Source organism: Oncorhynchus mykiss, chromosome 7 (genome assembly GCF_013265735.2).
Source record: "Oncorhynchus mykiss isolate Arlee chromosome 7, USDA_OmykA_1.1, whole genome shotgun sequence".
Classification (NCBI taxonomy): Eukaryota; Metazoa; Chordata; class Actinopteri; order Salmoniformes; family Salmonidae; genus Oncorhynchus; species Oncorhynchus mykiss.
In genome coordinates, this window is record NC_048571.1 from 885,758 (window position 1) to 901,376 (window position 15,619).

At 46.1% G+C, this 15,619-nt stretch overlaps 2 protein-coding genes across 2 annotated transcripts; one reads left to right on the forward strand and one right to left on the reverse strand.

The window, feature by feature from the left end:
• Nucleotides 1-6,034: 6,034 nt before the first annotated feature.
• LOC110495363 (zinc finger protein ZIC 5) lies at nucleotides 6,035-11,101 on the reverse strand. The gene is made up of 2 exons (XM_021570589.2): nucleotides 10,336-11,101; nucleotides 6,035-8,196 (listed from the first exon to the last, which is right to left on the reverse strand). Exons 1-2 carry the CDS (start codon nucleotides 10,808-10,810, stop codon nucleotides 7,751-7,753), a joined length of 921 nt encoding a protein of 306 aa, XP_021426264.1. The 5' UTR covers nucleotides 10,811-11,101; the 3' UTR covers nucleotides 6,035-7,750.
• A 1,001-nt stretch (nucleotides 11,102-12,102) lies between these two features.
• LOC110495358 (zinc finger protein ZIC 2) lies at nucleotides 12,103-15,193 on the forward strand. Its single transcript, XM_021570582.2, has 3 exons — nucleotides 12,103-13,688; nucleotides 14,185-14,348; nucleotides 14,487-15,193. The coding sequence occupies exons 1-3, from the start codon at nucleotides 12,830-12,832 to the stop codon at nucleotides 14,667-14,669; spliced, it is 1,206 nt and encodes a 401-aa protein (XP_021426257.2). The 5' UTR covers nucleotides 12,103-12,829; the 3' UTR covers nucleotides 14,670-15,193.
• The last annotated feature ends 426 nt before the right edge of the window (nucleotides 15,194-15,619 follow it).

Consider the following 15,619-nt stretch of genomic DNA (forward strand, 5'->3'; position numbering starts at 1 on the left):
ATATCTGAGGCCCCATGGTAACAGGAGTGTCTATGGTAACAGGAGTGTCTATGGTAACAGGAGTGTCTATGGTAACAGGAGCATCTATGGTAACAGGAGTATCTATGGTAACAGGAGTATCTGAGACCCTATGGTAACAGGAGTATCTATGGTAACAGGAGTATCTATGGTAACAGGAGTATCTGAGACCCTATGGTAACAGGAGTATCTATGGTAACAGGAGTATCTATGGTAACAGGAGAATCTGAGGCCCTACGGTAACAGGAGTATCTATGGTAACAGGAGTATCTGAGACCCTAGGGTAACAGGACTATCTGAGAACCTATGGTAAAATGAGTACCTATGGTAACAGGAGTATCTATGGTAACAGGAGAATCTGAGGCCCTACGGTAACAGGAGTATCTATGGTAACAGGAGTATCTGAGACCCTAGGGTAACAGGACTATCTGAGACCCTATAGTAAAATGAGTACCTATGGTAAAAGGAGTATCTATGGTAACAGGAGTGTCTATGGTAACAGGAGTATCTGAGACCCTAGGGTAACAGGACTATCTGAGACCCTATGGTAAAATGAGTACCTATGGTAAAAGGAGTATCCGTGGTAACAGGAGTGTCTATGGTAACAGGAGTGTCTATGGTAACAGGAGCATCTATGGTAACAGGAGTATCTATGGTAACAGGAGTATCTGAGACCCTATGGTAACAGGAGTATCTATGGTAACAGGAGTATCTATGGTAACAGGAGTATCTGAGACCCTATGGTAACAGGAGTATCTATGGTAACAGGAGTATCTATGGTAACAGGAGAATCTGAGGCCCTACGGTAACAGGAGTATCTATGGTAACAGGAGTATCTGAGACCCTAGGGTAACAGGACTATCTGAGAACCTATGGTAAAATGAGTACCTATGGTAACAGGAGTATCTATGGTAACAGGAGAATCTGAGGCCCTACGGTAACAGGAGTATCTATGGTAACAGGAGTATCTGAGACCCTAGGGTAACAGGACTATCTGAGACCCTATGGTAAAATGAGTACCTATGGTAAAAGGAGTATCTATGGTAACAGGAGAATCCGAGGCCCTACAGTAACAGGAGTATCTGAGACCCTATGGTAACAGGAGTATCTATGGTAACAGGAGTATCTGAGACCCTATGGTAACAGGAGTATCTATTGTAACAGGAGGATCTTAGGCTCTATGGTAACATGAGTAGCTATGGTAACAGGAGAATCTGAGGCCATCCAGTAACAGGAGTATCTATGGTAACAGGAGTATCTGAGACCCTAGGGTAACAGGACTATCTGAGACCCTATGGTAAAATGAGTATCTATGGTAATAGGAGAATCTGAGACCCTACCGTAACAGGAGTATATATGGTAACAGGAGTATCTGAGACCCTATGGTAACAGGAGTATCTATGGTAACAGGAGTATCTGAAACCCTATTGTAACAGGAGTATCTATGGTAACAGGAGTATCTATGGTAACAGGAATATCTGAGGCCCCATGGTAACAGGAGAATCTATGGTAACAAGAGTATCTGAGACCCTATGGTAACAGGAGTATCTATGGTAACAGGAGTATCTATGGTAACAGGAGTATCTATGGTAACAGGAGTATCTGAGACCCTATGGTAACAGGAGTATCTATGGTAACAGGAGCATCTATGGTAACAGGAGTATCTGAGACCCTATGGTAACAGGAGTATCTATGGTAACAGGAGTACCTATGGTAACAGGAGTATCTATGGTAACAGGAGTATCTGAGACCCTAGGGTAACAGGACTATCTGAGACCCTATGGTAAAATGAGTACCTATGGTAAAAGGAGTATCTATGGTAACAGGAGAATCTGAGGCCCTACAGTAACAGGAGTATCTGAGACCCTATGGTAACAGGAGTATCTATGGTAACAGGAGTATCTGAGACCCTATGGTAACAGGAGTATCTATTGTAACAGGAGGATCTTAGGCTCTATGGTAACATGAGTATCTATGGTAACAGGAGTATCTGAGACCCTATGGTAAAATGAGTATCTATGGTAACAGGAATATCTGAGGCCCCATGGTAACAGGAGAATATATAGTAACAAGAGTATCTGAGACCCTATGGTAACAGGAGTATCTATGGTAACATGAGTAGCTATGGTAACAGGAGAATCTGAGACCCTAGGGTAACAGGACTATCTGAGACCCTATGGTAAAATGAGTATCTATGGTAATAGGAGAATCTGAGACCCTACCGTAACAGGAGTATCTATGGTAACAGGAGTATCTGAGACCCTATTGTAACAGGAGTATCTATGGTAACATGAGTATCTATGGTAACAGGAATATCTGAGGCCCCATGGTAACAGGAGAATCTATGGTAACAAGAGTATCTGAGACCCTATGGTAACAGGAGTATCTATGGTAACATGAGTATCTTAGGCTCTATGGTAACAGGAGTAGCTATGGTAACATGAGAATCTGAGGCCATCCAGTAACAGGAGTATCTATGGTAACAGGAGTATCTGAGTCCCTAGGGTAACAGGACTATCTGAGACCCTATGGTAAAATGAGTATCTATGGTAACAGGAGAATCTGAGACCCTACGGTAACAGGAGTATCTATGGTAACAGGAGTATCTGAGACCCTATTGTAACAGGAGTATCTATGGTAACAGGAGTATCTATGGTAACAGGAGTAGCTGAGGCCTTATGGTAACAGGAGTATCTATGGTAACAGGAGTATCTGAGGCTCTATGGTAACAGGAGTGTCTATGGTAACAGGAGTATCTGAGGCCCTATGGTAAAATGAGTATCTATGGTAACAGGAGAATCTATGGTAACAGGAGAATCTATGGTAACAAGAGTATCTGAGACCCTATGGTAACAAGAGTATCTTAGGCCCTATGGTAACATGCATATCTGAGGCCACATTGTAACAGGAGTAGCTGAAGCCCCATGGTAACAGGAGTATCTATGGTAACAGGAGTATCTTAGGCTCTATGGTAACAGGAGTATCTATGGTAACATGAGTATCTTATGCCCTATGGTAACAGGCATATCTGAGGCCCCATTGTAACAGGAGTAGCTGAAGCCCCATGGTAACAGGAGTATCTATGGTAACAGGAGTATCTTAGGCTCTATGGTAACAGGAGTATCTATGGTAACATGAGTATCTTAGGCCCTATGGTAACAGGCATATCTGAGGCCCCATGGTAACAGGAGTAGCTGAGGCCCCATGGTAACAGGAGTAGCTGAGGCCCCATGGTAACAGGAGTATCTGAGGCCCTATGGTAACAGTAGAATATATGGTAACAGGATATCTGAGGCCACATAGTAACAGGAGTAGCTGAGGCCTTATGGTAACAGGAGTATCTATGGTAACAGGAGTATCTGAGACCCTATTGTAACAGGAGAATCTATGGTAACAAGAGTATCTGAGACCCTATGGTAACAGGAGTATCTATGGTAACAGGAATATCTGAGGCCCCATGGTAACAGGAGAATCTATGGTAACAAGAGTATCTGAGACCCTATGGTAACAGGAGTATCTATGGTAACATGAGTATCTTAGGCTCTATGGTAACAGGAGTAGCTATGGTAACAGGAGAATCTGAGGCCATCCAGTAACAGGAGTATCTATGGTAACAGGAGTATCTGAGTCCCTAGGGTAACAGGACTATCTGAGACCCTATGGTAAAATGAGTATCTATGGTAACAGGAGAATCTGAGACCCTACGGTAACAGGAGTATCTATGGTAACAGGAGTATCTGAGACCCTATTGTAACAGGAGTATCTATGGTAACAGGAGTATCTTAGGCTCTATGGTAACAGGAGTATCTATGGTAACATGAGTATCTTAGGCCCCATGGTAACAGAAGTAGCTGAGGCCCCATGGTAACAGGAGTAGCTGAGGCCCCATGGTAACAGGAGTAGCTGAGGCCCCATGGTAACAGGAGTATCTGAGGCCCTATGGTAACAGTAGAATATATGGTAACAGGATATCTGAGGCCACATAGTAACAGGAGTATCTGAGGCCCCATGGTAACAGGAGTATCTATGGTAACAGGAGTATCTAAGGCCCTATGCTAACAGGAGTATCTGAGGCCCTATGCTAACAGGAGTATCTGAGGCCCTATGGTAGCAGCGGTATCTATGGGAACAAGAGTATCTATTGTAACAGGAGAATCTGAGGCCCTATGGTAACAGTAGAATCTATGGCAACAGGAGTATCTTAGGCCCTATGGTAACAGGAGAATCGATTTTGGATAGGGGACTAAAGGACATGCTATTTGATGGAGAATGGATAGGAGAATGGATAGGGGACTATAAGACATGCTATTTGATGGAGAATGGATAGGGGACTAAAGGACATGCTATTTGATGGAGAATGGATAGGGGACTAAAGACATGCTATTTGATGGAGAATGGATAGGGGACTAAAGGACATGCTATTTGATGGAGAATGGATAGGAGAATGGATAGGGGACTAAAGGACATGCTATTTGATGGAGAATGGATAGGGGACTAAAGGACATGCTATTTGATGGAGAATGGATAGGGGACTAAAGGACATGCTATTTGATGGAGAATGGATAGGGGACTAAAGGACATGCTATTTGATGGAGAATGGATAGGGGACTAAAGACATGCTATTTGATGGAGAATGGATAGGGGACTAAAGGACATGCTATTTGATGGAGAATGGATAGGAGAATGGATAGGGGACTAAAGGACATGCTATTTGATGGAGAATGGATAGGGGACTAAAGGACATGCTATTTGATGGAGAATGGATAGGACTAAAGGACATGCTATTTGATGGAGAATGGATAGGGGACTATAGGACATGCTATTTGATGGAGAATGGATAGGGGACTAAAGGACATGCTATTTGATGGAGAATGGATAGGGGACTAAAGGACATGCTATCTGATGGAGAATTGATAGGGGACTAAAGGACATGCTATTTTCTCTTTCCCACTTTGCAGGCTGTGGGCTCATCTCAGATGGCCCCCAATATAGTACACTACTTTCAACCACTCCTATGGGCTGTATAGGGAAGGAGGTGTGATTTAGGATCCAGACTATGTCCACTGAGACAGAGTGGCGTCACCGGGTCTAAGAATGTCCCTTTATCTGCAGTCAGCGTTCCAATCAGCCACATAAGACAATGGGGAAGAAGTGTTGTTAGGACAACAGAACGATGTTCCACGTTAAAAGCCCTCTCTTACTCATCTCAGCAGTGTTGTTAGGACAACAGAACGATGTTCCCCCGGTAGGTTCCACGTTAAAAGCCCTCTCTTACTCATCTCAGCAGTGTTGTTAGGACAACAGAACACTGTTCCCCCGGTAGGTTCCATGTTAAAAGCCCTCTCTTACTCATCTCAGCAGTGTTGTTAGGACAACAGAACATTGTTCCCCCGGTAGGTTCCACGTTAAAAGCCCTCTCTTACTCATATCAGCAGTGTTGTTAGGACAACAGAACGCTGTTCCCCCGGTAGGTTCCACGTTAAAAGCCCTCTCTTACTCATATCAGCAGTGTTGTTAGGACAACAGAACACTGTTCCCCCGGTAGGTTCCATGTTAAAAGCCCTCTCTTACTCATCTCAGCAGTGTTGTTAGGACAACAGAACACTGTTCCCCCGGTAGGTTCCATGTTAAAAGCCCTCTCTTACTCATCTCAGCAGTGTTGTTAGGACAACAGAACGCGGTTCCCCTGGTAGGTTCCACGTTAAAAGCCCCTCTCTTACTCATCCACTGGCAGCTGCCTTGTGGTCCACAGGCGCCTTGCAACCGGCTGGAGTTGGTCTGTCAGGTTGGACTATTTTCCTCAAGTCTCTTCATCTGGTTGATTCCTACCATTCACAAAGGCACTTCCTGTATATAATGCAAACGAGAAAGTAGCATTTTCAACTTTCAAAGTGAATAGAAACAGAGAAAGGCCATTCATGGTGCTTCCCAGAACAAAAGATGAAGCCCCTTATATAGTCAATAGAATTCACTTGTCAATACTGCTTAAAAACAAGCAATGACAACGTGTTATTTCTGGGGGAAATTATGAGTATTTATTATTATTTATACACACAGTTTCTATTCACTTTGACCACATAGAACACATATTTGTCTGACTGAAATCAGCTGTTATTAGCATAGATAAGAGGATGAATCTGTTGTGTGGTAATTAACAGCTCACCAATAGACATATCAATGTGGGAATAGGGTTTAATGAGGCACTATGAAAGGCTGAGAAAATAGATTTAAAAACACAATAATAAAAATGTTCAGAAAATATAATAAACCTCGTCGCTGTAAGTCAACACAGCAACGACCACCACACTGATCAGCACAGTCACATGTAAACAGAGTGACTCATCGTGAGGTTCTGGCAACGTTTCTCACATTCAGAATTCAACGAAACTCCATCACGGTTTTACACCCAAGTCATTAAGTACATCATAACATGGCTTCTATAGGGCCGGAGCTGCTGTCAAGGGGACGTTAACCATTTCTTCCATTGGAAGTAGTCTTTAGAGATCCTGTCTGACAGTTACTGGAACGGAGCAAACCGTCTCGGAGGTACCTTCATGTTTACATTACTACACCGAACGCTCTGCTTCAGTAGCGTAGCTATACAACCAGACATGAGTCCATTACATTTGTCAAATACTTGAGATGCGCTTGATTTAGTTTGCCTGGTGCACAGGAACCAATGGACCAATCAGAAAAGAGCCAACTCCAAAAACAGTCAATCAACAGGAACCAATGGACCAATCAGAAAAGTGCCAACTCCAAAAACAGTCAATCAACAGGAACCAATGGACCAATCAGAAAAGAGCCAACTCCATCAATAAGTAAATCAAGCGCAGCTCAAATATCTTTAAGAATCTAACTCGGATCAGGCCCCGTATTTACAAAGCAGTTTTGTCTTTTACATCCTAGATCAGCGTTCCTACTCTGAGACGCTCTGTGAATACGGGCCCCTGGGTGTCAATCAGAGGGGTGTTGTCTTTAATCTCTTATGGCAATACATTTCACGGCTACGGCTTCTCATTAGATAACACACGGACATCAGGGCCTGTACTCATAAAGAGCCTCAGAGTGCTGATCCCAGATCAGCAGTAGGATCTGGTCCGCTCTCTAGTATTCATTATGATCTAAAAGGCTAACCTGATCCCAGATCAGCACTAGGATCTGGTCCTCTCTCTAATATTCATTATGATCTAAAAGGCTAACCTGATCCCAGATCAGCACTTGGATCTGGTCCTCTCTCTAGTATTCATTATGATCTAAAAGGCTAACCTGATCCCAGATCAGCACTCTTACACGGCACTTCATTATGAACACTGGCCCAGACATTCACACATACAGTAAGTCTCCATTACATCTGTCCATCTCCATATTGACAGGGGAAGTGTGCTGTGCTCATCGCTCCCGAGTGGCGCAGCCGTCTAAGGCACTGCATCTCAGTGCATGGAGTTGTGTCACTACAGTCCCTGGTTCGAATCCAGGCTGTATCATATCCGCCCGTGATTGGGAGTCCCCTAGGGCGGCGCACAATTGGCCCAGTGTCGTCCGGGTTTGGGCCGGGGGTAGGCCGTCATTGTAAATAAGAATTCGTCCTTAACTGACTAGCCTAGTTAAATAAAAGGTTAAAATAATAATAATAATAATAATAAGAGTTTTAAATAATCACATGGCCATATTGATACTTAGTGTTTAGGATCCATTGTAGTGGACACGGTCCCTAATGCAAAGCCTCCTGCTACGTGGGGTTATAATACTCCTCATCAGCACCGCACGGTTCTGACTTGATCTGGTCTGCTGTGAGTTGGAGGTAGTTCTGTCCCTGACCTGTGGTCCTGGTACACACGTACCACTCCTTCATGTTGGACACCGTCGGAGCCAGCGAGAGTCTGGAGGACGAGCAGTTAGTCCGTGAAGCTACGTAATCCCGGGAACTACGTTTCCCAAGAATCCCTGTGAACGACAGGTCTATGGGTTCGGAGGTAGGAGAGGACTTGAGTGCGTTGAGGTGGATCTTCATGTGTTTTCTGAGGGAGCTGGGGTGCGTGTAGGACTTGAAGCAGCCGTGGGACTTGCAGTCGTACGGTTTGGCGCTGGTGTGAACCTGCGAGTGCTTCTTACGGTCACTACTGTTGGCGAATTTCCGCAGGCAGCCGGGGAACTCACACTGAAATGGCTTCTCACCTAGAAAGAGAGGTGAAAGGTGTTATGGGGGAGGAAATAGAATGATGACATCAGTCACATGACTAAACATCTTCAACACAACATACAAGTTCTACCCTACCCTGTGTACCGCGCTCCACCCTACCCTGTGTACCGCGCTCCACCCTACCGTGATTACCGCGCTCCACCCTACCCTGTGTACCGCGCTCCACCCTACCCTGTGTACCGCGCTCCACCCTACCGTGATTACCGCGCTCCACCCTACCCTGTGTACCGCGCTCCACCCTACCCTGTGTACCGCGCTCCACCCTACCCTGTGTACCGCGCTCCACCCTACCCAGTGTACCGCGCTCCACCCTACCCTGTGTACCGCGCTCCACCCTACCCTGTGTACCGCGCTCCACCCTACCCATCCACCCTACCCTGTGTACCGCGCTCCACCCTACCCATCCACCCTACCCTGTGTACCGCGCTCCACCCTACCCTGTGTACCGTGCTCCACCCTACCCTGTGTACCGCGCTCCACCCTACCCATCCACCCTACCCTGTGTACCGCGCTCCACCCTACCCTGTGTACCGTGCTCCACCCTACCCTGTGTACCGCGCTCCACCCTACCCATCCACCCTACCCTGTGTACCGCGCTCCACCCTACCCTGTGTACCGTGCTCCACCCTACCCTGTGTACCGCGCTCCACCCTACCCATCCACCCTACCCTGTGTACCGTGCTCCACCCTACCCTGTGTACCGTGCTCCACCCTACCCTGTGTACCGCGCTCCACCCTACCATGATTACCGCGCTCCACCCTACCCTGTGTACCGCGCTCCACCCTACCCTGTGTACCGCGCTCCACCCTACCCTGTGTACCGCGCTCCACCCTACCCTGTGTACCGCGCTCCACCCTACCCTGTGTACCGCGCTCCACCCTACCCTGTGTACCGCGCTCCACCCTACCCTGTGTACCGCGCTCCACCCTACCCTGTGTACCGCGCTCCACCCTACCCTGTGTACCGCGCTCCACCCTACCCTGTGTACCGCGCTCCACCCTACCCTGTGTACCGCGCTCCACCCTACCGTGATTACGCGCTCCACCCTACCCTGTGTACCGCGCTCCACCCTACCGTGATTACAGCGCTCCACCCTACCCTGTGTACCACGCTCCACCCTACCCTGTGTACCGCGCTCCACCCTACCCTGTGTACCGCGCTCCACCCTACCCTGTGTACCGTGCTCCAACCTACCCTGTGTACCGCGTTCCACCCTACCCTGTGTACCGTGCTCCACCCTACCCTGTGTACCGTGCTCCACCCTACCCTGTGTACCGTGCTCCACCCTACCCTGTGTACCGCGTTCCACCCTACCCTGTGTACCACGTTCCACCCTACCCTGTGTACCGCGCTCCACCCTACCCTGTGTACCGCATTCCACCCTACCCTGTGTACCGCGTTCCACCCTACCCTGTGTACCGCGTTCCACCCTACCCTGTGTACCGTGCTCCACCCTACCCTGTGTACCGCATTCCACCCTACCCTGTGTACCGTGCTCCACCCTACCCTGTGTACCGCATTCCACCCTACCCTGTGTACCGCGTTCCACCCTACCCTGTGTACCGTGCTCCACCCTACCCTGTGTACCGCATTCCACCCTACCCTGTGTACCGTGCTCCACCCTACCCTGTGTACCGTGCTCCACCCTACCCTGTGTACCGTGCTCCACCCTACCCTGTGTACTGTGCTCCATCTGTCAACCTCAAGTTGATGTAGCTGCATGAAATATGTCAAACAGTGTCACTTCACTGACTGAGAACAATGTCCCTTTTCTACAGCTGGCTTCCCTGGACCTTCCCTTCAAAAGGACCTTCACTTCTTGTCAATGGCCAAACCTCACCACACAGTGTAGTCTACTACTCCACAAACAGGCTACTTCCTGAATAGGACTGTGTGTGGAACATGTCAACATGATGACGTGCTCTGCCTGTCTGGCAAGCAGTGACTAACCTACTGTATATACATCTGAAATGTTGTCCCATTGTTTACTTTTAGTATAGGCCCAATGACGCCATGTAGAATAGCATAACCTTTCACTATGGAATGAAGCAGACGAAAGGGTAGGTTCTTTGTTGGCATTCCCAGTGTCCTTTATGGAACATAATCTACATACCTGTGTGCGTGCGCGTGTGAATCTTGAGGTTTTCCGACCGAGCAAACACTTTCCCGCAGTCTGGGAAAGTGCAGGAGAACGGTTTCTCCCCAGTGTGTACCCTGATGTGGTTTATCAGTTTATATTTGGCTTTAAACGCCTTTCCTTCTCTCAGGCATTCTTCCCACATACAAACATGGCTCAGGGGCTCGAGCCCAGCGACGTGCTCGGTGCTTACGTGGTCCACCAGCTCGTGCATGGAGCTGAAAGTTTGGTCGCATATCCTTTGTTTTGAAGTTCGGTCACGGTGCTCGTGGTCCGTCCATTTGCAGACGAGCTCGGGCTTTATCGGCCTGTTGTTGTTGGTGGAGTATTCCGCATAGGCGCCCGTGGTGGAAGCGCGCGGTGAAGGAGAAGCGATGTATGAGATCATGGAATTGTTATTGCGGAGCAGAGAGTGGCCATTGTGGCGATGGCGACCACCCGGCCGCTGCATGGTAGTAGAGACGGGCCTCGGGCTGGCTGTCTTGCCTTTCTATGTCCTTTATGCTTCCTGCAGCTGCAGATAGAAACTGCGCTGATTTGGGGAAACCACGTTGATCTTAACGCGGTCCGCCCAGGTTTTGGACTACCGAGGAGCATGAGGCATATTCTGCAAATTGGCCGTAAACCCGGTTAGAACCAGGTGGTCCGTCCCCACATAGTTGTAAGGAAAAACTGGCAGATCTATGACCGTATCCCAATGGTGTAAAATGGCGTCCTCTCTTCATCACCTATTCCTTCAGCTCAGGCGGCACTGATTTGGAAAACAGAAGAAAGCAATATGGCGGATGAAGGTGATTTATTTCCTCACTCCAGTCTTTTCAGATCAGTGGATTCGAAGGAAAGGAGATGGGAATATACTCGGAATTATTGAGATGCGCCCCCCAGTGGTAAGCACGAGGACGCTCGCCAAGTGAACATCTGTGGCATCTATAGGCCGGGACTACATATGCATAATGTCAATGCCCTCTATAGCCTATCATGAGAAGACAGATTTACTTCAAATTTAATCCATGTTGGTTGATGGGTTTTTTCCTCCGCCGATTAGCAAAAATAAACGTTGTTTTCTTTTGCCACGTTTGATTTTGTTATAAACTGTATCCTTTCTATCTAAATAATTTGATAGTTGTGGCCACAACCATATATTTACTAAATGTAAAACGTGGAATTGTAAGAAATTAAACTTTTCCTTGGGCATTTGTCACATAATTGAATTCGCAATAGAATATCAAATATTTATTTAGAATATCCACTTTTCATTCTATATATGGTTTGACACATTCAGTGGATAGTAAGGGACATGGGATGCCATGTCAGGTTCCAAAATGAAAAGTCTTGAAGATTCTGCTAATAATTTGGAATCGGATTTCAAACATTTGCAATTGTATTTTGGTCCTATATAGCTGTTTTGTTGTATCTTCCTCCGCGCCTCTAACAGGACAGGGTTAATGTTTTACGTTTCCACAGAGACACTTCATTCTCTAAGACTGAAAGGTTGTTTTTTCCCTCCAACCCAGGGCTGCAGGGCTGCATTTGAACTCGACTCACTCCTGTGGTGTTTCCAGCGGGACAAAAGAGGTAGGGCCGTGCGTAACTGTAACCATGGAGCAATGGAACTTTTTTTTTTTTTTTGGGGGGGGGGGGGGGTCATTCTTCTCCTTGCTGTAAATCCATTTTATTCACTTGAAACATAAATCTCCCTGGGGGGGGTTTATTTAGGCCTAATGAAATTGTTTGGCTGAGGTGCATCAGTTAAAACAGATGTTAGCTTTGATCTGACATAACATATGGTTAGCTTGCAAAATCTATTAATAAACGCTTGTGTGTGTGTTGTGTGAGTGAAAATATATACTTTCCACACAACTGAATGCATATTTTTTCCCCCGTCACTATTCAGCATTCAAGCAACGTAAAGGAAGTGACTGGTTTCACTTTCAGGATTTCACCTAACATTTGTCATTTTCCCGTTAAGACTTTCCAAAGTAATAAAACATGGGCGGAGCAAACATCGATTAGTCATGAGACGCTTGCCTGTAATTGGTGGAATGGCTGGGATCGGGATGAGCTGCAGTGGCCAATTAGAGTGCGTTTGGTGAACACCCGGGGTTCTGTAAAAAGGGGAGGTAAGAAGTGCCCTTTGAAGACCCCGGGATAAGCATTTTCACGTTGTAGTGAACAGTCATACTTACAAACAGCATTCTGAACATTTACCACAAGACCTTTATTCATTCCCGGGTAAATGACCTGCCACATTCCTGTTGAGACTCCTGCAAAACTATTCATTCACAGCTTGGGGAAGTTTTTTCTCCTTGGGGTGCTGAGGAATTATCTGGAATGTGTTTTGCGGCAAGATATTGAGTCCTCATTTGAGAAAGAAACATATTTTTATTTAGAGCTTTTGGACACTTCTTCAACCGCTTTCTACGCACGCCTACAGTTCACATATTTACTTTGAGCCCAGGCTCGTGCTGTGATGCTGTTGGAGGGAGGTCACCAGCAATCAGGCTCAGGGGTCAGTGCGAGCGCGTTCCAAAGGCACCACTCAGCGCATTCACCAGTCGAGATGCAGGAGAGAGACCCCAGCTTTATGGAGTCGGTCCACATCGCCAGCCAGGGACCCGGGTATGGCCCATCCTACGCCAACTCCACACGGGACTTTATCCTGCGTAACCGGGGATTCGGAGACTCTTCCCCTGCTAGCGATCAGCACTCTCTCCTTAGGACTATGGCTGGGTCTATCCATCACTCACACGTAGAGGGCCAGGGCCACGGGCATGGACACCTCCTCTTTCCCGGGATGCACGACCAGCACCACAGCTCTGCTAACGTGCTGGGCGGCCGGTTGGGGCTACCAGGGGAGGTATTCGGGAGAGCGGACCAGTATCACCAAGTTTCCGGTCCAAGGAGCGATCCTTACGGCCAATATGGGGCCATGGGTCACAACATGGGCATGGCAGCTCACCACCATCATCACCCAGCCGCGTTCTTCCGCTTCATGCGGCAGCAGTGCATCAAGCAAGAGTTGATCTGCAAGTGGATAGACCCGGACCAGCCCGGCGGGGCGAGCCGGTGCTGTGGCAAGACTTACGGAACCATGCACGAGCTGGTTACGCACGTCTCCGTGGAGCACGTCGGTGGGCCCGAGCAGAGTAGCCACACCTGCTTCTGGGAAGAGTGCCCACGCGAGAACAAATCGTTCAAGGCCAAATACAAGCTGGTGAATCATATTCGGGTGCACACTGGAGAGAAGCCTTTCGCGTGTCCGTTCCCCGCGTGCAGCAAGGTCTTTGCGCGCTCTGAGAACTTGAAGATACACAAGAGAACTCACACAGGTAATTTAAAACGAAATATAGCCTCATTATTGTTATGTTGTTTTACTTTTTATATATTTGTTTTACTTTAGTTAATTTGGTAAATATTTTCTTAACTCTTCTTGAACTGCGCTGTTGGTTAAGAGCTTGTAAGTAAGCATTTCACGGTAAAGTCTACACTTGTTGTATGTGACAAATAAAGTTTGATTTAATTTTGATTTGATGTCTGCAGGTTGAATATCTCATGGATATAAACGTCAGTTTTAGACATCTGATTTGAGTTTTGTATGAAGTGAGGTTGTTTATAAAGTGTATAGGTAAGTGTCCCCAGGCTGGTGTACTGCCTGTGTCCTTCAAAAAGGATTCATAACTCTCCCATGTTTTTATTTGTTGATGTGCTTAGGGTTTTATCGGCGGGGCCTATAACTAAATCGTATCAGATATTTGAAAACAACTGTGACTGTATTTAAACCAACAAACACATTTCAACTAATCCCCTCCTTCTGTTCTCCTCCAGGGGAGAAACCGTTCATGTGTGATTTCTTCGGCTGCGACAGACGCTTCGCCAACAGCAGTGACCGCAAGAAACACCTGCACGTTCACACGTCTGACAAGCCCTATCTGTGCAAGAAGTGTGTCAAGTCCTACACACACCCCAGCTCTCTGAGAAAACATATGAAGGTCAGTTTTCTGTCTTTACCAAAATATACTTGTCCTGGACAACTTTGTTCTGTGACAAAATTGTGGGGACTTTTGTGCCGAAATTGTGGTCATCTTTTAGGGAGTGTTTTTTGACAGATTTGTTTTGATTTATTTTAGGTGCATGATTCGTTGTCAGTAGCAGACACTTCGCCCGGAGCCAGCAGCGGATATGAGTCCTCGACGCCCCCGAGTTTAGTGTCCCCAGCTTCGGAGACCCAGAGCACCATGTCCCCGGACTCTGCGGTCCTCGGTAGCGGACACAGCAACCTCTCGTCCAACTTCAGTGAGTGGTATGTCTGAGGACCACACTCAAGACTAACGGGAAAACGACGGCAAAAAAAAATGAAGGAAAAACAGGCAACAAATACAATGAGCATCTGACTGGCCTAAATGGACGCTTTTACGCGCGATTGAAATATGAATCAAGAACGTTGCACTAAAACATTGGAAGCCAAAGAAGAAAATCTCTTATATAAAAAACAAACGTTATTTTTCTTTCGATGGTTGTTTAATTATCAGTCTTTCGTTGTCATTTTGAGATCGGTTATTTTTATAGTTGATTGGGAGTTTTGAGACTGAACATGACATATTTAAAAGTATTTTAAATAAGTGCCAAAGTTAACCTTAGTTTAATTGTGCACATAAAAAAAAAAAAATTGGAAACAAGTTTTTTGTTGAAGTTGAACAGGTTGATGCGTTGTCCTCCATGAACGACCTCTTGAGATGCCCCGTTGAGACATAATTTATATAAAAAATAAAGTTGCTGTGTTGTTTTTCTGTAAGTCTATATTATGTTAACAAACGTGTTAGTAAAATGAATGTGATGTTTAAAAATGCCTGTCTTAATTCCTTTTTTAAATTCGTGTCTCTCTGTAAATGTTTTGCATTAAAAGAAAGTTCAGTTTGAACGCTCCCTGCACCAACAAGTATGATATGGAATGTATACAAGTCTAAATTGTATATGTGCCCTACTGATATGTAAGATAATAAATTACATTTATGCATAAATTATCATGCGTCTATTGTTCAGAATCATCAATTCAATGATTCATTATTTATGTGGAGAAGGGATTACTTTATCCTTAATATGGCTGGACAACTTGGATTGATCGCCACCAAACTATTGTTTAATGAGAAATACAACTTGTTTTGTTATTTCATGTTTGTTCGTTTAAAAAAAAGGTCATTGAAATGAGACCCCTTTAGTTTATTAATTCGACCATTTTAAAAACAAACCAAAAAATATTGTA

Coding starts and splice junctions, on each gene's coding strand:
- LOC110495358 (XM_021570582.2), top strand. CDS start 12,830: ATGCTGTTGGAGGGAGGTCACCAGCAATCAGGCTCAGGGGTCAGTGCG. Junction 13,689..14,184: donor ACACAAGAGAACTCACACAG/GTAATTTAAAAC, acceptor GTTCTCCTCCAG/GGGAGAAACCGTTCATGTGT. Junction 14,349..14,486: donor CTCTGAGAAAACATATGAAG/GTCAGTTTTCTG, acceptor GATTTATTTTAG/GTGCATGATTCGTTGTCAGT.
- LOC110495363 (XM_021570589.2), bottom strand. CDS start 10,810: ATGCAGCGGCCGGGTGGTCGCCATCGCCACAATGGCCACTCTCTGCTC. Junction 8,197..10,335: donor TCACACGCGCACGCACACAG/GTATGTAGATTA, acceptor CTCTCTTTCTAG/GTGAGAAGCCATTTCAGTGT.